Source organism: Prionailurus viverrinus, unplaced genomic scaffold (genome assembly GCF_022837055.1).
Source record: "Prionailurus viverrinus isolate Anna unplaced genomic scaffold, UM_Priviv_1.0 scaffold_33, whole genome shotgun sequence".
In the NCBI taxonomy this organism is placed as follows: Eukaryota; Metazoa; Chordata; class Mammalia; order Carnivora; family Felidae; genus Prionailurus; species Prionailurus viverrinus.
Window position 1 is genome coordinate 202,113 of NW_025927604.1, and position 23,880 is coordinate 225,992.

Consider the following 23,880-nt stretch of genomic DNA (forward strand, 5'->3'; position numbering starts at 1 on the left):
AAGCTGAGTGTGTGTGACGACAGCGCCAGGCGCGGAGCTAACAAGTTCGGCGATGGCTGGCAGTGAGTGATGACCCGGTTACTGTCCGTTGCGCGCCGAGTCGTTTTGGCCGCCGTGCGCTGCAGCGCCCGCGGCTGCAGCGGCCTCGGCATGTTCTATGCCGTGAAGAGGGGCCGCAAGGCCGGGGTCTTCCTGACCTGGTGAGTGGGCGGCCCCGAGTCGCGCCCCCCGCAACCGCGCAGCTGGGAGTCGGGCTGTCACGCGGAGCTCGCGGCCCTCGGCCTGGGGTGCAGCGCGGGGGGGCCCGCCGCCGGCCGCGCGGTGGGAGCCCCGGGCCCGTCTCCGCCGGCGTCGGCTCGCAGGTCCCGGCCGGAGGCTCCGACTTACGTTCCATGTCTGTTGGCATTGTCAGAGATGCCACGTATAGTGTAAGGTGACCAGGGCTCTCCGCTTATTCCTTCCTTTTTGTTTCCAAGTGGTTACACGTAGCGGAACTCTGAAGGTACCTAATCGAATCTTCCCCGTGTCTTTAAAAAGAGCAGTTCTTATAAACTGATATTTTAGGTCCCTGTAACAACCCTTTAGGTGGGTGAGTTTATTATTTTCGGGTGTCGTTCCCGTGGTCAGGAAACTCATGGGGCTAGTAAGTGATGCGGTAGGACTTGCATGCAGGTGTTCGGATTCCAGGCCAGGACTCGCCCCGCCGTAGGATACCAAGGTTTATTATCCGTGTGTGTCCGTGCCCGCAGTTGTTTACCTGTGCAGCGGTGCTACTGAGGTAGAAGCAGCTCAGAGGCTCACCTTTTTGCTGTAATGAAATGTTAACAGGGTTTTCTTTTTCGAACACCCCAGAATTCTAATGTGTTTTGAGATTGAGGAAACTATTCCTGACTGGTGTGCCGTCTGGCTGGGACGCAGCACTACAGGGTGAGGTGTTGGACGGGAAAGAAGGCTACACATGGTTTGCCCCCACGGAGCTGGCGGATTTTGTCACGCTATTCCTAACCTCAGAATCCGCTAGAGGATGAGTAAGGGAGGAAGGAGGTAACATTGCACTCTGTTCCAGGAGCGAATGTAGAGCCCAGGTGGACCGGTTTCCTGCTGCCAGATTTAAGAAGTTTGCCACCGAGGAGGAGGCCTGGGCCTTTGTCCGAAAGCCTGCAAGCCCGGATGGACCAGAAGGTAGTCAGCCGCTCTCATCGTGGTGGCGTTTCATCAAAGCCTTGCACGGCCCAGCGTCACTTGATCTGTGTAGCTGCCTTCATAGGCAGATATGGATCATTTGTTTCCATCTTGCAGACAAGGAGACAGGCGGAAAGCAGTTTACCTTAGGGAGTTCTGTTAGTGCCTGAGTTAGAAACAGGCCAGGACACCAGTCTCCTGCTCCATTCAGTGTCCTCACTGTACTTAATTTTCTCTTTAAAAAAATACTTGTTCTGTTATTGAATTGAATGGGCTACAGTTTTAAAGTGGTGAGCGTAGGTTGTCTCAGTGCATGCACCTGTATGGTGTGTCCTTTTTGTGTAGGACATTCACATGATCAGAATTTCCCCCAGTTTCACGTAGTGCAGAAAGTACAGTTAGTTAATTGAAGCGTAATTCCCAGTATAAGGAACACCAGGTGTGCAGGACTAAGGGTGACTGCCTTAGAGCACAAAATTTTAAAAATATAGTTAACCCATGAACAACACGTGTTTGAACCACGTGGGTCAGCTTATGTGTGGACTTGGTTGTATTTATTACATAGGTTTATTTGTTACATTTTCCTTAATAACATTTTCTCTTGTCTAGCTTATTCTATTTTAAGAATACGATATATAAGACATATACAAAATATGTGTGAATTGATTATTTACATTACCAGTAAGACTTCGGCTAACAGTAGGCTATCAATAGTAGTTAAGTGTTTGGGGAGTCAATGGTTATACTCAGATTCTCGACTGCACAGGGTGTTAAACCCCCCCAGGTTGTTCAGGGGTAAACTGTATACCTTAACCGACTTTGAAAAAGTGGTGTAGGGGCGCCTGGGTGGCGCAGTCGGTTAAGCGTCCGACTTCAGCCAGGTCATGATCTCGCGGTCCGTGAGTTCGAGCCCCGCGTCGGGCTCTGGGCTGATGGCTCAGAGCCTGGAGCCTGTTTCCGATTCTGTGTCTCCCTCTCTCTCTGCCCCTCCCCCGTTCATGCTCTGTCTCTCTCTGTCCCAAAAATAAATAAACGTTGAAAAAAAAAAAAAAAAAAAAAAAAGTGGTGTTTCATTAGCTTTACTCAACAGACTTTTTTTAAGTTTATTTATTTATTTATTTTTGAGAGGTGGGGGAGAGAGAGAGAGAGAGACGGAGAGAGGGAGAATCCCAAATGGGCTCCACACTGTCAGCGCGGAGGCTGACGCAGGGCTTGACCTCATGAACTGTGAGATCATGACCTGAGCTGAAACCAGGAGTCGGACGCTGAACCCACTGAGCCACCAGGCGCCCCTGGTGTTAGGTGTTGTGATCATTGTTACAATCCCACTGGCAGTCCAGATGCAGACTGTGTCCTATTCCAAATTCAGAAGTATGGCTCTTGTCTTAGTTGTGTTCTTTTTTTTTTTTTAATTTTTTTTTTAATGTTTATTTATTTTTGAGACGGAGAGAGACAGAGCATGAACAGGGGAGGGTCAGAGAGAGAGGGAGACACAGAATTGGAAACAGGCTCCAGGCTCCGAGCCATCAGCCCAGAGCCCGACGCGGGGCTCGAACTCACAGACCGCGAGATCGTGACCTGGCTGAAGTCGGACGCTTAACCGACTGAGCCACCCAGGCGCCCCATGTCTTAGTTGTGTTCTTAACACTTCCTTTTCACTGCTTTTTTGTTTTAACCAATTAGCAATTTATTCAGACTTCAGTTTTCCAATATGTTTCTGTTCATTAAATACTCTAAGTCCTAGGGAAAGGTATTTCTTTATATCTAGGAGTCACCTTTCTTAGAAGTTTACAGAGACTTCCTAGTTAGTGACTGATGTATGTAAATTGAGATTTAACATTTTTGGTGTTCAAAAATTGTAGCAAAGCAAAAGCGTTAGCCTCTTTCCCAATTTTTCCCTTAGTGTGACCTATATTTTTATTTTGGGATTTTTGAGCTATTTGCCAGTTACTGTGATTTCTGTAAGATGATTTGGGGTTAACTTACTCAAAAAAACACAGTTTTGTGAAGGAAAAAATTATCTGACGTGGCCTCTTTTTCCTTCAGTCTTATCCTTTAAAAACTTTCATGCCAGGGGCACCTGGGTGCCTCAGTCAGCGTGTCTGGCTCTTTACTTCAGCTCAGGTCATGATCTCATGGTTTGTGTGTTCAAGCCCCACATCAGTCTCCGTGCTGATAATGGGGAACCTGCTTGGGATTCTCTCTGTCTCCCCCTCTCCCCCTCCCTCTCCCCCTCCTCTCCTCCTCCCTCTCCCCCTCTCTCTCCCCGTCTTGTGCTCTCTTTCTCTCTCAAAATAAATAAACCTTTAAAAAAAAACCTTAAAAAGTAAAAACTTTCATGTCAACTTAACCCTCTTTTCCTATAAATAAAATCGATGTTTAGAGCAGTATTAAAATTCTGCAAGATTACCCTTTGACCTGTACTTGTGTTTTGGGGTTTACGTGTATAAAGTACCTAGAGGTATATTTTTAAGGTACATACAGGGTCACACAAATGTAGCAGAGGAAATACCAAACGTTACTCTATATGGTGACTTCACTCAGATTTTGCCTAGATAACCTTCGCGGCCTTCCGACAGGTGTGGGTGGAGAAGCTACTCCAGGCAGGACATCCTGGCTTGGACGTTAACAGGGTTTTCTTTTTTGAACACCCCAAAATTCTAATGTGTTTTGAAATTGAGGAAACTGTTCCTGACTGGTGGACCTACGTGGTAGGTGTTCAGTCAACATTTGAGCTCCATTTCTCCATCCCTGGTTTAGGGGTTTAGAGCTTAAAGCGAACTCTGTAGTGTTGGGCCTAGTTGTTGTTTTGGAGATGGAGTCAGCTGCTCCTTCTGTGGCCCTGTTCCCGCTCCGTAAAATGATAATGTAGGAGAAGGTGCTCCCACATAACGTGAGAGAGTACGAGAATCCCTTCGGGGTTGATCCCGACTTCACCTTCCCCTGAAAGAAAATCCTGCAGCTACTGCCCCGGAGGAATTCAGTCCCTTCTGCTGTGTGTTTCTGTTCCCTTTCTCAGTGTGTCCCGTTATCTGTTTATGTGAGGTCGGGTTACCCATGCCCGCTTACCTTTCTTGGAGGCCTTGACGGAGTCAGAGTGTCTACAGCAGGGGGTAAGTGTGGAGCCATGGACGCCACTGGTCTTACATACAAAAGTTAAGGCCTTGTTTTCTTTGTCTGGGGAGAGAGTCCCTCAGACTTTGACACTGCCTGCCATCCCCGTAGGATGCAGGACCTTTGGTATCTACTGTCTCTGTCAAAACCAGATTGCTATTACACTAGAAATGTTGCTCCTGCCTTCAGATCGCCCTTACCAAGCTTTTCGTGGAAAATTCAGAGTCATTTCACAGGCCATCAAAATCTGAGATGGTGTGGACTGCCTGAAGTCAGTTCCTCTTTATAGGGCTACGTACAGAGGGTGTTTAAGTCTGATTCGGTGATAATACAGAACTTACTGAATTTCTGGATTCTTAAGCATTTTATATGTGTTCCCTTTTTCCTGGTTTTTGAGTAGACTCTATCTTTCAGGAGAGAAAAATGAACATGTACAAGAATCACAAGTGAAAACAAACAAGCGAGTCCGTGAGCCATTGGACCGAGATGAAAATGCAGAACCGTGTGCGAAGCACGTGAAACAGAACACAGAATCGGTGCCTTCAGTTAGCAAAGACACTTTTTCTTACATGGGTATATTTTTCTTGGATTTTTAAATATTCTATGTAATAATCATGAAAATAGGTGTAAAAACTATTCCCACTTAATGGGGGAAATTTGAGCTAATGTTTACCATCTTTATTCTTTAAGAAAAGGGTTTTTTTTAATGTTTATTCTTGAAAGAGAGGGAGAGAGAGAGAGAGAGAGAGAGAGACAGAACGTGAGTGGGGGAGGGGCAGAGCGAGAGAGGGACATAGAATCCGAAGCAGGCTCCAGGCTCTGAGCTGTCAGCACAGAGGGTGACGCGGGGCTTGAACTCAAAGACTGTGAGATCACGACCTGAGCCGAAGTCGGATGCCCAACCGCCTGAGCCACCCAGGCGTCACCACCTTCATTCTTATCTGAAAAGATTATTTAAAAATCTACGGTTACTCTTTTAGAGTTGATCAAACTGCAGAATTACTAAGACTTTGGACTTTCATTAGAAAAGCGTTATGTGGCCTACAAATGAAAAACATTATAATCTTTTGAAATATCAGTATTCTCTGTGCACACAGGCTTTCAGATCACACGAGAAAGTGCAAAGGCTTCAGCTTCTTCACATAAGAAAGGGCCTGCACAGAGCTCTTTCAGCACCAGTATCTTTACTGTGGACGTTTAGCCTTTGCAAAACATAAATGATCTCACCTTGTCCTCTACCTCTAACTCCAGGGACCAGTTTATGTTTAGTGACTTATGGCATACAAAGCACCTTTTTGTTTTTTAGACGTATGAACAGAAAATAGGAATAAGTAGCATTTTTATATAAATCACTGTATTTGTGGTTCCAAGTTTTCTCCAAGAATAAGCCATCTCATAATTTAATTCAAGGAAAACCAGTAGAAAATGTTTTGTTAACCTGTATCACAAATGTATAAATCGGAGCGGCTGGCTGGCTCAGTCGGTAGAGCATGTGGTTCTTGACCTAGGGTTGTGAGTTCAAGCATCACGTTGGGTATGGAGCCTACCTTGAAAAAAACAAAACCGTGTAAATCAAGTTTGCAGTTAGGTAAAAAGACCAAACGTTCTTGATTGGGTTGTTTGCCAGCAGTAGTCACAGGTATATCTGTGGAGTGATTGAGTGATGGCCATTTCTAAGGTACTAACGGTGGCTTAAGGTACGGTGGCACCTGGCACAGTGCCTGATAGGTACTCTCATTTGAAACAGTTCGGTGACCAGGAAGGTAGTCATGTTGTGAGTGCCAAATTCAATTGAGCCAGGGATCCTCGCCCGACACCCACGCTCCCCCCACACTCCCAGCCCCCGGGATCCTCGCCCGGCACCCACGCTCCCCCCACACTCCCAGCCCCCGGGATCCTCGCCCGGCACCCACGTTCCCCCACACTCCTGGCCCCGCTCTGGTCGGGAGCGCGCTGTTTTATCACTTAACACCTTCCCTCTTCTTCCCTCCTTCTCTGCCTTGTCTGGCCTGCAGTCCTTTTGACAAACAGCTCATAGAGCCAGGCCTCTGTTTGCTCCCATGGCCCTGCTTTTTAAGACCTGCCAACTCAACCCCTCCTACCGCCCTGCTGAGCGTGTTCTGGTCACATCTGGGGCCCTAGAGTGGCCTCACGTCAGTCCTTTTCTGCCGTCTTCCTTACAGCACTGGTATGTTGATCAGACCCTCTGTCCCGGTGGAAAGAATAAAGACCATAGTTTCCTTGAGGCAAATATACTAAGAAAAAAAATTAGACTAACGTTTATCAGAGGACTAGACCTTCTAGCGGCCAGGGCAGGAACTGATCATGTTTTCCTGGACAGAAAGTACTGACCGCATCGAACAATACCCTCGCAGTTTAGCCTGTGGACGCTAGCTCAGTGAGTTTGTGAAATAGATCCTCAGTTTTAGTGCTCTTGATCCAGTGGCACTCACTGAATTCCCTCTTCCAGGAGACTTTGTCGTTGTCTACACTGACGGCTGCTGCTCCAGTAACGGGCGCAGGAGGGCACGTGCGGGAATTGGTGTTTACTGGGGACCGGGCCATCCTTTGTGAGTAAACAAAAAAGCCTTCAAATCTGAGTGAATCTTGGCCCAACACTTGTGAGGGAACGACCCGGGGCGTGACCACCTGGCGCGCGGCTTTGGCGGAGGTGATGGAATGACGAGCTTCGGCTGGTGCTGACACTGACAGCTTTGTTGCTCAGGACAGAGGCCTCAGCCTTCCTTTCTTGGCTCTGAGTCCTGACGCGTCTCTGTGTCTCGCTGACAACCTCTTATACCCAAATGACCTCCCTGCCCCCGCTCGGCGAGTCACAGGTCTCCTGTGGGGTGGTTTTGGCAAGGATGTCCCAGGGGCAGGTCGCCAGACTTGGAACCCCGCGCGTCCCCATGACTCTTCCGAAGACCTGGGGGCTCAGAGGTGACCTCCCGTTTTCCACAAGGCGCAGAGTCGGGATGATGCCAGGTGTGGTCATTCACAGGTACCCGCAGCAGTGTTAGGCATAATGTAAGATAAACTGTTCGGTGATCATAAGGCTTGACATTTCTCTTGATCTGTGGTCTACTGAGTTCTTTCCCCTTAGTATCCCACTTTAGCTTTGAACCCTGTAAGAGGTGGCGAACTTGGGTTGCACTGAGTGTCTGGGCTTAGTGTTCATCTGAGACCATGCACTAATGTATTTTAGGGCCAGAAATAAAACTTTGCTTTTGACTTCTGGCCCAGGATTCTTTACTAGACCATCCCGTGATGCTTTTCCATAAAATGTTAGTACTGTCGGCTAACATTCCTTTGTTTGATGCTTTGATATGTCAAAAAAATATATACAAGCCTATCCTCCATTGAGAGGCTTATGGAATCACTTTGAGAATTAACTTCATCTTCCTTTGTATCGTTTTGAAACCAGGAACTTAGGCATTAGGCTTCCCGGGCGGCAGACGAACCAAAGAGCAGAAATTCATGTAAGTCGTCACATTTCCCACCAAGTGTTCAGTCCATCGTGGCGGTGAGCTGCATACACGCTGTGTGTGTAAGATACTCAGAGTCCAGAAGAAACTCAGTTTGTGGTTAGATACAACTGCAATGGGTAGGGATTTCCCAGAAAAGTCCTAGAAGTGCTTTCACAAAAACGTGCAAATAGCTGTATGTGTAGCATGATTTCATAGAAAGAGTATACCCCTTACACTTAGCACAGAAAGAGAAAGACTGTTAAAGTGGCGAGTGATTTTGAGCGTTAGTGAAGTTGAGCGTTGAACAGTTTCTGTAGTGTGCTGACTGACTGGTTTCTTCAAGGCAGCCTGCAAAGCCATCGAGCAGGCGAAGGCTCAGAACATCAAGAAGCTGGTTCTGTATACGGACAGTATGTTTACTATAAATGGTAAGCTTTTACCTTTCGCTGCTTCTGGTGTTGTCCTAGTAAGCACAAAGGGAAATGGTATTCCCTTCTCCCGTAGGAGGGATTGCATCGGGGCAGAACGCAAACGGCTGGTGGGGACCACGTTTGGTTTGTCAGAGATCGAGAAAAAGGGGAGGTTCTGGAGCCCAGTTCTGCTGCTCCGCTGTGTGCCCCACAGTCAAGGTGTTTGTCAGGCACCGAGCACAGGGCAGTGGGGTCGGTGTGCCCCTGCTCTCGTGGTCCTTAGAGTGTAAACAGCATGAGTACCTTTCAGGGGGCCGTGCTGACAGCTCTTTCGGGAAATTCCGTGTTCAGGACACGGGGTGGGGGCCTGGGGAGGCGGAGAAGGTGGCCTCTTAGGCTGGGAGCTGTGGGTCAGCACAAGTCTGAGCGTCGGGCTGAGCAGGGGAGCGTGCCAGGCCTGTGCCCCGGGCCAGAGGACAGCCCGTGCGGGCAAGTGGCAGTTGCACACGCTGGGCTTCTTGCATCCACACGACTCCTGAAACAATGCTGAGGGCACCAGTGACAGTCACAACAAAGTTTATTGCCATGAGAGGCAAGGCCGACCGATCGGGACCAACACTCTTGATCAGCGTGTGGCCTCGAACAGCCGGGGTACAGAGTTTTTATAGCCGATCACATCATTTTGTCGTCACTTGGGAACAGAACAGAGAAACAGTTCCCAGATGAGGTGATCGTTTTAGACTTCCTGCCGTTAAGTCGCAACCAGTGGATCCTCCTGACCTGCCTCTGACGCTCTTTTCTTTGAACTTTTGTTTCCTTAATTGGTGAAGCGTAATTTACAAGAGTAAAGCAAGGCTGTTATCTCTTAACCTTCAGTGTCAGAGCAAAGCTGTTATTTCTCAAGCTACACGTTAGCCCTACACTAGTTTAACCGTTACAGGCGGAAGAGTGGGCGGGCGAAGGAGGGAAGTCTGGGGGAGGAGCAGAGACCGGGACTTTGGAGCTCGCGGAGCTTACTTGACGAGAGCGTGTACTTCTTACAGGGATCACTAACTGGGTTCAAGGTTGGAAGAAGAACGGGTGGAAAACGAGCACGGGGAAAGACGTGATCAACAAGGAGGACTTTGTGGCGCTGGAGCAGCTGACCCACGGCATGGACATCCAGTGGGTGAGTGTGCTCCGAGCCGGTGCTGTCACCTGGCCGTCAGGACCAAATGTTCTAAGTTAACTGAGAGATCAGTGGTTTCTGTAAGTGATGTAACGACTTAAGAGGTAAAATAACTTTGCACGAAATTAACATCATAGCGTGTATTCGACATTGGAACACATTTGACTCTCGATCATCACAGAAGTAACACTGCTCATTCTTGGTATGATCGTGTGTAGACCACACTCTTCAGGCAGCGTTACAGACGGATGTTCCGTATTCTTTCTGTTGTCTTTGCGGTGCTTACTAGTGCCTGGCCTGGGCTCCCTCTCCTCCCCTCCCACTGTTAAAGTGACTTGTGACAGTCACTGTTGGTTTCTTGGGAATCAGCCGTAACGTCAAGATAAAACTAATTTATGAGGAATTTTTAAAAAGTAAAGCGTGGGGCACCTGGGTGGCGCAGTCGGTTAAGCGTCCGACTTCAGCCACGTCACGATCTCGCGGTCCGTGAGTTCGAGCCCCGCGTCGGGCTCTGGGCTGATGGCTCAGAGCCTGGAGCCTGTTTCCGATTCTGTGTCTCCCTCTCTCTCTGCCCCTCCCCCGTTCATGCTTTGTCTCTCTCTGTCCCAAAAATAAATAAACATTGAAAAAAAAAATTAAAAAGTAAAGCGTGATAAGACTTTAGTAACATGACTTCTTTTCCAACATGGAAATGTTTTTCTTTTTTTTTAATTTTTTTTTTTTTTTTTTTTTTTTAATATTTACTTACTATCGAGAGACAGACACAGAGCATGAGCAGGGACGGGGCAGATAGAGGGGGAGACACAGAATCTGAGGCAGGCTCCAGGCTCTGAGCTGTCAGCACAGAGCCCAGCGCGGGGCTCGAACTCACAAGCTGCGATTTCATGACCTGAGCTGAAGTCAGACGCTTAACTGACTGAGCCACCCAGGCGCCCCTGGAAATGTTTTTCTTATAATAAGTAGTTTTTAGGGGCACCTGGGTGGCTCAGTTGGTTGGTTGAGTGTCCGACTTCGGCTCAGGTCGCCATCTCACAGCGTGTGAGTTCGAGCCCCGCGAGCCCCGTGTCGGGCTCTGTGCTGACAGCTCAAAGCCCAGAGCCTGCTTCATATTCTGGGTCTCTCTCCCTCTCTGCCCCTCTCCCCCTCATGCTGTCTCTGTCTCTCAAAAATAAAAAATAAAAATAAAAAAATAAACATTATAATAAATAGTTTTTATTAAAACTATCTGTTCAAGCAATACAGAGCACGTTGAACGACAAGCATTGTCTGAACCCTACCCTGTCGTCCCTCCCCAGGATCACTGGGAGTAGTTTGGTGAACTGGGGTTTAAATTTGCCTTTCAGCCATTTAGATGTGAACAGTGGTTATATACGTACATCCCTTCTTTCGGACAGCATTTAAAGACAGTAAAGTACGTGCATTGGATACGTATTTGTGTGTCTGTACATACATGTGTTTTGCCGGGAAAGCCCTCCCAGTTCCATCATTCAGTGGGGAAAGAAAGCAATACAAACAGGAAAATCAAGTTTGTGGAGAATGAGAATGGGATTGTTGCCAATGCCTGCATTGCACAGGTGCCCTGGGCAGGCAGGCTGTGCTGTCGAACTGTGTCGGGGTGGGGGGGTGAGTCCTGTCCCACTCTGGCCACTGGGAACAGTTGTGTTTTTTACAGTAAGGGTGTACTCGTGTATTGCTTATGTAAAAAACCAGTGAAGATAAAAGAAACAAAATTTATTTAACAGATGCATGTTCCTGGCCATTCCGGATTTATAGGCAATGAAGAAGCTGACAGATTAGCAAGAGAAGGAGCTAAGCAATCTGAAGACTGAACGAAGTGATTTTAATTCTTGGAAAAGCTTCCGTGAGTGACTCTTTTCTTACCTTTCCTTACCGGTGTGAAAAATAAATCAGAAAGTACATCAGAAGGTCATTCTCTGATTCCCTGTGGTTACATGTATAATACATTGAACAAATTTGAGATTTGAGCATTATTTGAGATTTCAGCGTTATGCTCTATTGGGTTGGAGACTGTTCTCATTAGTTTTATGACCATCTGGACAGAAATTTTAGGACTTGATTTAATAAGGCACGAATACAGCAGTGGTTTTAAAATGCAGACAGGAAGTCTGGAAGTATTCTAAAAGTGTTTATTTACCTTACAGTTGGCAGGATTCAGTCTCAGAATATTCTGGTTGGCTTGTACCTCTCTGTGGAGTAGAGCAAGTCAGGGCTGGGCCCACACCTCGGTGCAGAGAGAGTGGACTGGGTCTTACCTGCACGGGCACCTGTGCGCAAGGCAGGCCTGCACATCCGTAGTCCTGGCTGCTTGACCACTGATGGGAGCAGTTACTTACACAGCAAAATGCATAAATAAACCTTTTAAAATTTCTTTGGCTGTTTTTTTTGTTTTAATTTTTTTTAACGTTTGTTTATTTTTGAGAGACAGACTGTGAGCTGGGGAAGGGGCAGAGAGAGGGAGACACAGAATCCGAAGGAGGCTCCAGGCTCTGAGCTGTCAGCACAGAGCCCGACGCGGGGCTCGAACCCACAAGCCGTGAGATCATGACCTGAGCCAAAGTTGGACGCTTAACCGACTGAGCCACCCAGGTGCCCCACTTTGGCTGTTTTTCTTAAAAGCACTGTGCAAGTTAAAGTTTGATATAATTGTTTACTTTTACCTTTATTTGTTTACTACTTTGTTTTATCATAAAAACCTACAGAAAATGACACAAATGTATAGCTTCTTGAATTATTACTGTAAGGCTAATTCCCAGGCGAGAACTAGAACTTTGCTGGACACCCCATAAAGGCTCTCCACGTTCTCCAATCACAGCCCCTCCCTCCCTCCAAAATTAATCCTGACTTTTATAGAAATGACTTGCTTGTGTTTCTTTATGGTAGTTCGGCCTTGTGTACTTTTTTTTTTAACTTGAGATTTCTTAAGTTTCTTTAATTTACAGGTTCCCCTGCCATTTGTTGGGATCCTCACAAGGTTTACCTGTTGAGGAACCTGGGCCACTTGTCCTGTCGTTTCCCACGGTCTAGATTTCTCCATATACACTCTTCCGGCACAGTCTGGCATTTTCTTTTGTCTTCTGAATTTCCTGCAAGTTGGCAGCGGGACCCAGAGGCTTGATCAGGATCGGGTTCCACATGTTCAGCAAACGGTAGATGGTCGCGCGCGATCACTTGCAGCTGCAGGCTGCGGTCGCCTTCTTGATTTGGCAGCTGCCGGTGCTCAGTGTCCGGATCCACTCGTCGTTCGGGCTCCAAAGTGGTGACACTCTGGGATGTTGCCCATAGTTATCGGCTGGAGTGGTTTCACAAGATGCTTCCTGTCGCCTATCTGGTTATGCCGTGGTGGCGTTCATTTAGGGAAGTCAGCAGACATGCAAAGATGATTGGTCTGTCGTCTTTAGAGGGCGACCGATCAATCAAGGTTTTTTATTTATATGTTTTCGTAACGTGTGTCGTGAGCTTGTGTACTTATGCCTGCTTGATAGGTTTCAGGTCATTGCGGTTTTTATCTTTATTGAACCCACATGGTAGCTTCTTTGGCCTGTAGGAGGGAGGTTCTTCCGGTTGGCTCTTGATTTCTTTGGATATTCGTGTGTACACACATATGCACTGACCACACCCGTTTACACGTATAGACCACAGGCACACTCGTGCACAGTCCACGTGCCCTGGCATGCTCACACACAGACCACGTGTGTATGTGCCCCAGCCATCTGCTCCATTGCTGTCTGCTGTGTGGGGACTCAAGACCCATCTGTACATTTCCTCCTCCAGATCTGGAATTGGCTGTTCCTCTAAGAATCTCCCCTCCCCACCCCTCCCCTCCCCTCTCTTTCTTTCCCTCCCTTCCTCTCTTTCTCTCTCTCTCTCTTTCTCTCTCCTTCCCTCCCTTTCTTTCTTTCTCTCCTTCTTTCCCTCCCTCCCTTCCTTTTTTTCTTTCTCTCTCTCTTTCCCTCCCTTCTTTCTTTCTCCCTCTCTCCCTCCCTCCCTTTCTTTCTTTCAAGGTAAGGAATGTCCACACCCAATATGGGGTTTGAACTCATGACCCCAAGATCAAGAGTTGCCTGCTTTGCTGACTGAGACAGCTGGGTGCCCCTGGCAAAAAAGGTATTTCAGGTGCTCAATTGCTGTGGGGTTGGTCTTTGCCTCGAGGCCTTTTCAGGGAACAGAATTCTAAAACATGCACGTACACATATTTTAAAGATAAAATATTTGAGTTCGTGTTGATATTCTCAGTAGAAACTCAGGATTTCAGAGCACTTAACTCTTGTATGTTGTGTCTGTGTCTCCTCCTACACTGAGGATCCTGGGATAGATATTCCTTAATTACCAGCTTGCTTTTTTCCACTTGAACATGCAGTGTGTGGATACGAACACTAACGTGTATTATAGCGAAAACAGTGCTGGGTGTACGTTGCCGGCCATTACTTGAGAAGATCTCCCCCTCTTGCCCTCCTCTGGTTTCCCTCCTGTGCATTTCATGGCCACACAACCAGTGTTTGGTCAGTGTCCTCTTGGAAACCAAATTCCCTGAGCTCCCCACGTTGAACTTTGTTTGTTTGCTTTATGCTTGAAAGCAGTAGGATAGAAATCCTTGGCTCACATTTTCTTTCCTTGAGTATCTAAACTACCGATTTTGTTTTCTTCCAGCATGAAAAGTCTAACGAGTCTTACGTTCCTTCTTGTAAGTCATGTGCTCTTTGCCTAGTTGTCTGTCCAAGGCGTGGGTTTCTTGTTCTTGTCTCTCCAGTCCTTACTGTGTCAGACTGTGTCCCCGTGTCCCGCGTCGGTTGCCCGCGGTCAGAATTTGCAGGAATATGGTGAGCTCTTGGCGCGTATATTTCCAAATCTGCTACTTCAGGAAGCTTGCCTTGAACTGTGGCTTAGAGTTCTGTTTTTCTTGGTTTGCTTTGGGGGTGGGGGACCTTGTTCTGGGTATGGGAACATCTGGTTTAGCCATCCTTGGTCTTTTCCTCTTTTTCTTGAATCTCATTTATGTTTTAAGTTTCCTTTGTTTTTCAATTAAAAGTTGTCCTCCTGGTGACGTCCTGTCTCTGAAGGCATTACTTACTGTCTTCATTTGCTCTCGATTCTCATTTCTGAAAGTACTTGTCTTTCTAGTTTTCTTGAGCTCTGTCACCTTATTTCTGGTGTTTTCTAGCACTGATTTGCCACCACCCTCCCATCTTGGATCTCGTCGTTTGAGGCTTTGGAGCCGCACATTTGGACCTGTGTGGTGTCTGTCTGGAGTGCTCTCGCTGTCAGCAGGCTTTTATTTTCCTTTTCTTTTTTCTGAGAATAGCTCTGCGTGGGTTCGACACTTTCCTGTCGCTCATTTTCCTAAACATTTAGTTCAGGTCGTTTTTCTCACTCCACAGAGCTCTCTGCCCTGTTGAATCTTGAGTAATGCTAAAAATGTGGCGGCTGGCTCCCAGCACTCTCCCGGCTCTGGCCCTGCCCCGCTTGCATTGGGTCCCTCTCCTTCCTGTCTGTTGTCCCTGTGCTGCGCTGCTGGCTGTGTCCCCACAACACGGGTCCCTGCCGGCTCGGCTGTGGTGGATCTCGGGCTCCACGGCTCCAGCCCTCCGACCTTCTTAAAGCGGGTCCCTTGCACCCGTCACCACTGGGGAAGGACAGCCGCCCTGCTCCGGCCACCGGCCTCAGGCCGGCCCACCATGCTTTGCAGTGGACACCCGCCGTTTCCTTTGGGGTTGTCCTTTCAAGGGCCCGTCAGGACCCAGTGGCCTCGCTGTGCTTTTCCCCATGGGTGTGCAGGCTGTGCTGGGCGGGCCGTGCCCTTCACTGCCGCACGTTGGCTTTGTGGAGTCCCCACACCACTGTGCTTTTTAGCGGCTTTGTGGCGGTGTGATCGACAGGCAGCAAATGGTGTGAAGGTAAAGTGGGCTGTGGACTCACCTGGGAACCTCTCACCAGGACTGCCTGTCATCCCCCCCCCCCCCCCCCCCCCCCCCGCCCCTCTGAGATCCTTCCCTCTTTGACCCCATCCCCCGGAGACCTTCCGTTTGCTTTCCGTCGCTGTAGACTAATTTGTGTTCTTTGGGATTTTGTATAAATAGAGTCATGCAACATAAACTATCTGTGGCAGGAGTTTCTTTTCCTCGGTGTGATTATTTTGCGTGCCCCTCCCCCCCGCCCACGTGGGTACCAGTAGTTGGCTTCCCTTCACTGCTAGTTGGTGCCCCTTGTAGGCATGTCCCAGTCTGTGCGCCCATCCTCCCGTTCGAGGCTGTCCCCTCCGTTTGGGCTGTTGTGGAGCGAGCTGCCTGAGCACCGACGGGCCAGTCCTTCTGCGAGCACGTCCTCTGATTTCTCTAAGTGGAACAGCTGGGCCACGGGGCAGTGGGTGCTCGACTTCAAGGAACGCCAGCTGACCCCTCTGGCCATTCGACTTTCCCACCAGCAGGGCGGGAGAGTTCCGGTTCGCTCCGCGTCCCCGCCGGTGCTTCTGCTCACCTCGTTCTGTTAGGTCCGCGGTTCTGTTTCGGGTGAAGACTCGGGAAGATCCCACAGCGCCCTCGCTGCCGCCACTGCCCTGCTCCGCCCCCGAACGTCTGATTTTGCTTTAATGGGGCGGCGCCTCTTCATGGGCCCAGGATTGGAAGTACAGAGGTGAGAGATCGTGCCTCCCAGACCTTCCAGGCTGCTGGGCAATTTGCACAAGTGCACGTACCGTCCGTGCGGAACCGAAAGTGCGTGGAGCTCCAGGTAGGAGGAGGCCCGGCCGCTTTCAGTGAGAAGGGGAACAGGACGCCTTCAGGAAGCACATTCCTTCTTGGGGTTGCCTAACGTGCAGCTGCCTCATTACAGCTCCAGAGAGTCGTGGTTCTGTCCGCTTTGTCAGCTCCCGGAGACATTTGAGGGCTGCCGCGTAGACCAGGCAGGGCGCCGTGCCGTGAGGGACCGCCGCGTAGACCAGGCAGGGCGCTGTGTCGTGGAAGATACCAGCTTTTCAAAAGCTGCTGCTGCTCTCAAAATGTGCTCCTGATGCTTTGCGGACAGAGGCTGTTGGAGCGCCCCCGTGTCTTCTACGCCAGAGCGACGAGGCGGCTCCATTGCTGGGGGTCGAGAAAACCGAGAGGATCTCTGCCTTCTTTCAGGACAGGCTCATGGGATGTGGGCGAAACAAAACAGATCCGGAGAGCCGGTCCCGGGTGGGCAGCCTGCGTGGTGGTGAACCGGCGCCGTGAAGCCACATGTCGGTCCCAGTGGGATCTGTCCTGACGGGCGAGCCTGGGGCCTTAGGTCACGTGTCTTAGAAAGACCTTGGTCTCCATTTCCAGATGTCTCTTAATGCTCACATCCTGGTAGTTCCGGAACAGGACGGGAGAGCTGCTCGGGAACAGCCCGTTCTCTGTGACGGGTCGGTCGGACTCTCGCCGCTCCGCCACAGCAGGTGTCCGAACTAAGCATCCAGCACCTCCGCAGAGGGTCTCCTTGACGTACAAATCCTGCTTTAACCTAATTTTAAAACCCAGAGGCCACCTTACCTGAGTCATAGCTGCGATGGACTGTGTCCCCCAAGTTCGTATGTCAAAGCCCTGACCCCCAGTGTGGCTGGTATATACAGATGGGGCCTGTGCGGAAGTAATTCAGGTTAACGAGCTCACTTCCTGCCTGCCCTGGCCACTGAGGAAAGAGGAAAGGCGGCTTGAGGACACAGCAAAGCCAGGACGAGAGCCCTCCCCGGAAGGCAGATCACTGACACCTTGATCTTGGACGTGGCCTCTGCTGGGATCGTGAGAAGTCAACGGTGGAGCCCCCAGCCGGCGGCGTTCTGTCCGGCCGCCTGAGCGGGGTCCCCAGCCACGGAGGTCTGCTGAAGGCCAGTCTCCCCTCCTGGGGAGGAAAGGAACGTGAGGCCCAGTCCTCTACCCCTCGGTGGCTACCTCTCCTCTGCTTACCGTGCGGACAGCATGACTGCGCCACGTGAGCCAGGGCGCGTGATTCTTCGGAGATTCTCCGCTCGGTGGGTGTCGGTGAGGCAGCCCTGCTCTGTTCGGTGACGGGTTCTCCGAATGTAAGTTAGTAGCGACCACGTTGTTTTGCTGAAGCCTAGGAAACCAAAAATAAAAGTCGAGAAATAGGACTGTAGAGAGAGGAGATGATTACTCCCATATTTGGTCTGTGGTTTTTTTTTTAAACTAGAAGAATGTCTAGTTATTTAGATTTAGGAATCTCGACACTGGCTGGGACTTCCTTCTCTGTGCCAGGCCCTATGAATTGATTGCTGTGCTTAAAGGTATTCAGACAGACTCTCCGAAAACTGCGAGAAGAGACCCGTGAGATCTGTGTCTTCCAGCAAGTGCTTGTTCTGCGTTTTCAAAGCCAGCGGGTGATAAGCAGCGAGGCCTGCTCTGGTGTCTGGACCTCTGCTGGTGACCTTCGTTTTTTTTGTTCTTATTTTATGGTTTGTTTATTTTCGAAAGAGACAGCATGAGCCGGGAAGGGACAGAGAGAGGAAGGGACAGAAGATCTGCAACGGGCTTTGTGCGTGGGGCTCGAGCTCATGAACCAGACCGGGAGCTCCTGGCCTCAGCCGACTGGGCCGTCCAGGCGCCCCCATTTTTTGCTTTAAACGCTCGAGCAACACGAGAAACCCCTGTCTTGAGGCAGACGGAAGCGACCGTGGTCAGGCCTGGAGGACCGGGCCTGGGGACCCGCTGGCTGTGAGCCGGACCAACATTAGCGGTGCCCGGGACCTGTCCCCACCGCATTGTGTCAGCAGAGGCCTTCGAGGCACAAGTCGGGTCAGCGCACAGCTCCCTTCTCCCTCTGAGTCTTCTGTAGGCACATGCGCTCCTAACACGTATGACCTCACTGCAGTCCCCTCATGACCAGTGCACCGTCCAGCGGCTCCAGGCTCCGTCCCGAGGGCATCGTGCTGCTGAGAGGGCCGCCCGTGCCCTCGGCACTTCAGGACGCCCCTGGGGACCCCCTCTGCCGTGTCTGGTGCGCCTGTCTCCACGGCCTGCTTCCCACCATCTCTGGGTGGAGCGGCTCGAGGCCCGACGCAGCCTCCGTGTCAGCCGGAACCTAGCACGGCGTCTGCTGGTGCGGGTGACGGCACCGCCAGCCAGGCCCTGAGCACGTGGGACGGGGTGTAGCGACCGGTCTTGGCGGTGGTGTGTTCTAGAACTGTAAATGATCTTCAGTTTTTAATTAAAAACAAATTCTCGGTGCTTTCCTTTTTTCTTTTTCTTTTTTTTCCTTTTTTTGATGTTTATTTATTGTTGAGACAGAGAAAGAGCATGAACAGGGGACGGTCAGAGAGAGAGGGAGACACAGAATCTGGAACAGGCTCCAGGTTCTGAGCTGTCAGCACAGAGCCCGATGTGGGGCTTGAACTCAAGAGCCATGAGATCACGACCTGAGCCGAAGTCAGACCCTCAACCGACTGAGCCACGAGGAGCCCCTCCTTTCTTCTTTTTAAATGTTTTATTATTTTGAGAGAGAGAGATACACGGCGAGCGGGGGTGGGGCAGAGAAAGAGGGAGGAGGGGAAGCCCAAACAGGCCCCCTCAGCACGGAGCCCAACGCTAACGAGCTGTGAGACAGTGGCCTGGGCGGAAATGCAGAGCCAGCCAGGTGCCCCTTGGGGGCTTTCTTAAGGTTTTACGTGTGCTGATTCGTCTCTAATCACTCCCTCATTGTTGTTGAATCCTTTTCTTTCCCGAAGAAGCTCACTTGGCCTGGAAAAAAGTTACGGAAGGCGGTGGGGCTCTGTAAGGACAGAAGACTGCTCAAGGAGTTTCACTTGGTAGGAAGGGAATTCTCCGCAGAAACTTCCCGACCCTGCAGGCCTGCCCTCCCCCTCGGAGCAGAGGGCTCCCCGGTCTCCCCATGTTTGTCACATCCCGCAGTGAGAGCGGTTCCTTTTGTTTTTGTGTGTTTGTTGAAGTGTGATGCGCAAGTCCCGCCTTGAGATTGTTGGGTGTTAAGAGAATGAAGCATAAAAAGAGAAATTGAAACTAAAACAGAGTTTTCAAGGTTATATGGCTCTTCCTCCCCTATTACCCCCAAGAAGCACATCCTTTATGGTTTTTTGATAAAGGCTCTGAAAACGATTCTTGGGTCATTGGATTATAACTCCTTGGCCACCACATTGTCACCATTCAGCATGACCCATGCCTTTCCCTAGGGCTGTGTTGGTGACCCACCCTCAGAAGGGCATCTGTGTGGGGCTCCCTGTTTGTCACAGTGAATTTGTTGGGCCTCACCCAGGGCCTTGCGGTGAATGACTCTTTATCCTTGTCTGCAGTGAGGGCAGGGGAACAGTTCCTCTGGAAAATTGTCGTGACGGGGCCCGTCGTAATCTCGTCTACTGTATGGGTTGACCGAGAGGTTGGGAAGGCACTTCCCTACTTGTTCTGTGATCCCCAGAGAGAGGAGGCCACTCTGGGTCAAATGTACGTGTGTGTGTGTGTGTGTGTGTGTGTGTGTGTGTGTGTGTGTGTGTGTATCCATACTGCTTTTCAGAAGCCTTTGCATTTTTCATAAAAAGTATCCATAAGTCTGTACCCGCACTAATATTAAGTCTCCCCATACCTTTTCTGTAGATACTTTTTCATCTTTGCCAAGGCCCTTTACCAGACTCCTTGCTCTAACTTACATTTGAGATTTCTGGAGAGGTTGGAAATCTTTTTATAAATCTAGATGGTTTTCCATCTAAAGAAAGTAAATACCACACCTTTATTCAAGCCTTTTTAAAGGTACTTCAGAAGAAGAAACAGGTATGGCATGTGACTATAGTTGATAATATTGTACGGTATACTTGAAGTTTGCTAAGAGTAAATCCTTTTTTTAATTTTGAGAGAGAAAAACACATGATTGGGGAGGGGCAGAGAGAGAGGGAGAAAGAGACCATCCCATACAGGCTCTGCACTTACCAGCACGGAGCCTGATGTGGGGCTCGAACTCATGAACCGTGAGATCATGACCTGAGCCAAAGTCAGAAGCTTAACTGACTTGAGCCACCCAGGCACCTCTGCTAAGAGTAAATCTTAAGCGTTGTCCATGCACACGTACAAATAAAAGTTCACCTGGGAGGTGATGGATGTGTTAATTAACTTGATGGTAATAATCATTTTACAGTGTGTGTATAAATCAGCACATTGGCCAAAAGTAGACCCACACAAGTATAGTCACCTTGTCTTTGACGAAAGGGCGAAGACAACTCAATGGAGCGAAGATAGTCTTTTCAACAAATGTTGCTAGAAAACCGCATCCACACGCAAAAGAACGAATCTAGACCCAGACCTGACACTCTTCACAAAAATTAACTCAGAATTGGGGCGCCTGGGTGGCTCAGTCGGTGAAGCGTCCAACTTTGGCTCGGGTCATGATCTCACAGGTTTGAGCCCCGCGTCCGGCTCTGTGCTAACAGCTCGGAGCCTGGAGCCTGCTTCGGATTCTGTGTCTCCCTCTCTCTCTTCCCCTCTTCCGCTCGTGCTCTGTCTTAAACATTAAAAAAAAATTTTTTTTTAATTAACTCAGAATGGATACTAGATCTAAATGTAAAACACAAAACCCTAAAACTTCTAGAAGATATCATAGCAGAAAAGCAAGGTGCCCTTGGGTGTGGCGGTGCCTTCTTAGATCCAACACCAAAGACACAAGTCATGAACGAACTAATACTCTGTACTTGTTAAAATGAAAAACTTCTGTTCTTGAAGGACACTGTCGAGAGAATGAGAAGACAAGCCACAGACTTGGGGAGAGTATCTGCAAGAGGCACCTCTGAGAAAGGACTTCTCCAGAACACACAAAGGACTCAAAACTCCAGGATTAGCAAACCAACCCGCCCAGAAAACGGATCGGTGGCCTTGACAGAGACCTCACCGAAGAAGATACACAGGTGGCAGGTAAGCACCTGAAGAACCGGTCCACGGCACAAACCATCAGGGACAAGCGGTTTACAGCCGCCATGCCGCTGCACACGTACCAGAGTGGCCCAAACCCGAACTCCGACGGCACCAGATGCTGGTGAGGACACGAGGCCCGGGATGCAGGGTCACGTGGCCGGGGACGCAGGGTCACGCGGCCACTTGGGAAGACGGTTTGGCGGGTTCTTACAAAACGAAACCTACTCTCACCACGCCACCCGGCAGTCACGCCCTTGGTACTCACCCCAAGGGGTTGAAAACTTACGTCCACCCAGAACCTGCACACGGATGTTGGTAGATCTGTGTGTAATGGCCAAGCCCTGGAAGCAACCGGGTGACTGGACAAACGCCCTGGAACATCCATATTCGCTAAACCGTAACCAATTATCAAGTCACGAAAAGACTCGGAGGGACCGTAAATACGCGTTACTGAGTGAAAATCGAATCTGAAAAGGCTATGTGCTGAATGATCACAACTCTAGGACATTCTGGAAAAGGCAAACCTGTGGACACAGTTAAAAGGTCAGGGGTGGCCAGGGGTTGGGGTGGGGGCGGAGGGAGGGACGGGTGGGTGGGGCCCACGGGATTTTTGGGGCCGCGAGAGTGCTCTTCATGATACCGCAGTGCTGGGTGCACTTGGTTAACATTTGTGGAGACCCCCAGAACGTGCGAGACCACGAGTGAGTCCTACGCAAATTCAACGCCGGGGGATGATGCCTCAGTTTACCTTCGTCAGTTGTAACACATCGACCCTGGGGGGGCGGGGCTGGGACGCGGGGCTCTAGGGGCAATCTACCTTCCTCCTAACTTGGCTGTGAACCTAAAACTCTAAAAGAATAAAGTCTTTAAAAAATCATGTTGTACGTTTACATATAATTTTGTCAACTCTGCCTCAATAAAGCTGGGGGAGGGGCGCCCGGGAGGCTCGGTCGGTTAAGCGCCCGACTTCCGCTCAGGTCATGATCTCGCGATGCGTGGGTTCAAGCCCCCTGTTGTTCATGTTCTCTGTGCTGACAGCTCGGAGCCTGGAACCTGCTTCGGATTCTGTGTCTCCCTCTCTCTCTCTCCCCTGCTCGTGCTCTGTGTCTCTCAAAAATAAACATTAGGGGCGCCTGGGTGGCGCAGTCGGTTAAGCGTCCGACTTCAGCCGGGTCACGATCTCTCGGTCCGTGAGTTCGAGCCCCGCGTCGGGCTCTGGGCTGATGGCTCAGAGCCTGGAGCCTGTTTCAGATTCTGTGTCTCCCTCTCTCTCTGCCCCTCCCCCGTTCATGCTCTGTCTCTCTCTGTCCCAAAAATAAATAAAGGTTGAAAAAAAAAAATTAAAAAAAAATAAACATTAAAAGCAATTTAAAAAAAAAGGAACAACAGTGGATGTGGACTTCCTGAGTTTATGTCCCGGCTCCTCCTTTAGTTTGGCGCCACTCAGATAGGCAGGGACTTGGGCCAGACCTGGGTGCGGTGCTCAGGTTGCCAGGGGGGAGCCCCGGAGCTGGCGAAGAACAAACAGCAGGGCCCAGGTGAGGCTGGAGGGACAGGAAGCCAGACACCAGCAGAACAGAGTCCTGCGACTCCCCGGGGCCACAGCAGGGAGGTGGTGCCGGCTCGGAACCGGACCCTCCCGCCCGCAGCCTCCGGGGTGGGCTCGGGTGTTCACCTGCTCCCGCTCCTGCGAGACGCGGACCAAGGGTCAGCAGTGTGTCCGGAGTGGGCTCTACCCAGATTCCAGCCCGATGTTTCTTCAGCGTCTCCCCTCGGACCTCTGACGGACGTCGCAGACACAGCCTGTGCGACCCAGACTCCGCTCTGCCCCCACCCCAAATCCGCACAGTCCGTAGTCCACGGTCTCCTCCATCTCCACCCGCCACGACTCCGTCCTCCCAGGCTCTCAGGCTGCAGCCCCAGAATACCCCTGACCGCCCCGCGCCTGTGCCTCACGTCCCTGCATCGTCAGCTCTGGTTGGCCTTCGTGCAAAACCAATCCGGAACCTGACCGTTCCCACCACGCACATACTAGGTCCTGACCCGAGCCCCGACCTCTGTCACTCGGAAGATTGCAGTAGCCTCCCCGGTTTCCTTGCTTCCGTCTAGCCTGCCCTGCAGGTGGTTCTCCGACTAGAAGCCCGGCTCCCAGGCTCCCATCACACCAAGTGGCCGTGAGCGTCCCCACGCTCTGGCCCTGCCGCCCTCCGGGCCTCCTCCTGCTGCCCCAGCTGATGCACTGTAGGCCCCGAGGTCCAGGACCCAGCGCCCCAGGCCGTGTGCTGACCGTTCTCCCTGCTTCCTCCAGGTGTTTGGGCTCCCCCCTCCCCCAACTCCTTCCATTGGCTGCTCTCGGAGACTCATACCCTGCAGGTTCCCTGCCTCTTCCCACCTCCCCACCTCCCTCTAGGTCCCTCTCCCCCTCTGACGCTGTCCTCCCCTCCCCGACCCAAGGCGGTCATGTGTTACTCCGGTTTCCCTGCGTTACGTTCCCCTCCCCGTCTTAACGGAGCTCACGCGTGCCAACGTCCTGGGATCCGCACTGCCAGATATTTGGCCCGTGAGAATCTATCACGCCGGCCAAAAGTTGATTTTCCACGAGAGTGAGATTTGAACTATTTCCCAAATGTATCTGTTAC

The 23,880-nt window shown here is 50.4% G+C and overlaps 1 protein-coding gene across 8 annotated transcripts; it reads left to right on the top strand.

The window, feature by feature from the left end:
* The first annotated feature begins 11 nt into the window (after positions 1–11).
* On the top strand, positions 12–21,801 carry RNASEH1 (ribonuclease H1). Of its 8 annotated transcripts, XR_007149310.1 has the most exons (10): positions 12–200; positions 1,067–1,182; positions 4,711–4,869; positions 6,767–6,866; positions 7,721–7,775; positions 8,107–8,191; positions 9,217–9,341; positions 11,084–11,202; positions 15,553–16,085; positions 16,188–18,564. XR_007149310.1 is itself a non-coding variant. In XM_047845132.1 (9 exons), the coding sequence occupies exons 1-8, from the start codon at positions 70–72 to the stop codon at positions 11,168–11,170; spliced, it is 858 nt and encodes a 285-aa protein (XP_047701088.1). In that variant the 5' UTR covers positions 12–69; the 3' UTR covers positions 11,171–11,202; positions 21,053–21,801. The 8 variants fall into 8 exon arrangements, 7 of the variants coding, with proteins under 7 accessions (XP_047701088.1, XP_047701089.1, XP_047701090.1 ...); XM_047845132.1 differs by lacking the exons at positions 15,553–16,085; positions 16,188–18,564 and adding an exon at positions 21,053–21,801; XM_047845133.1 differs by having other exon boundaries at positions 15,553–18,564.
* Positions 21,802–23,880: the final 2,079 nt, after the last annotated feature.

Bases quoted from the DNA above. Each gene is read 5' to 3' on its own strand.
- RNASEH1 (XM_047845132.1), top strand. From the start codon at position 70: ATGACCCGGTTACTGTCCGTTGCGCGCCGAGTCGTTTTGGCCGCCGTG. The intron at 201-1,066 runs GTGAGTGGGCGG...ACTCTGTTCCAG, and splicing joins GCCGGGGTCTTCCTGACCTG to GAGCGAATGTAGAGCCCAGG. The intron at 6,867-7,720 runs GTGAGTAAACAA...TTTTGAAACCAG, and splicing joins TGGGGACCGGGCCATCCTTT to GAACTTAGGCATTAGGCTTC.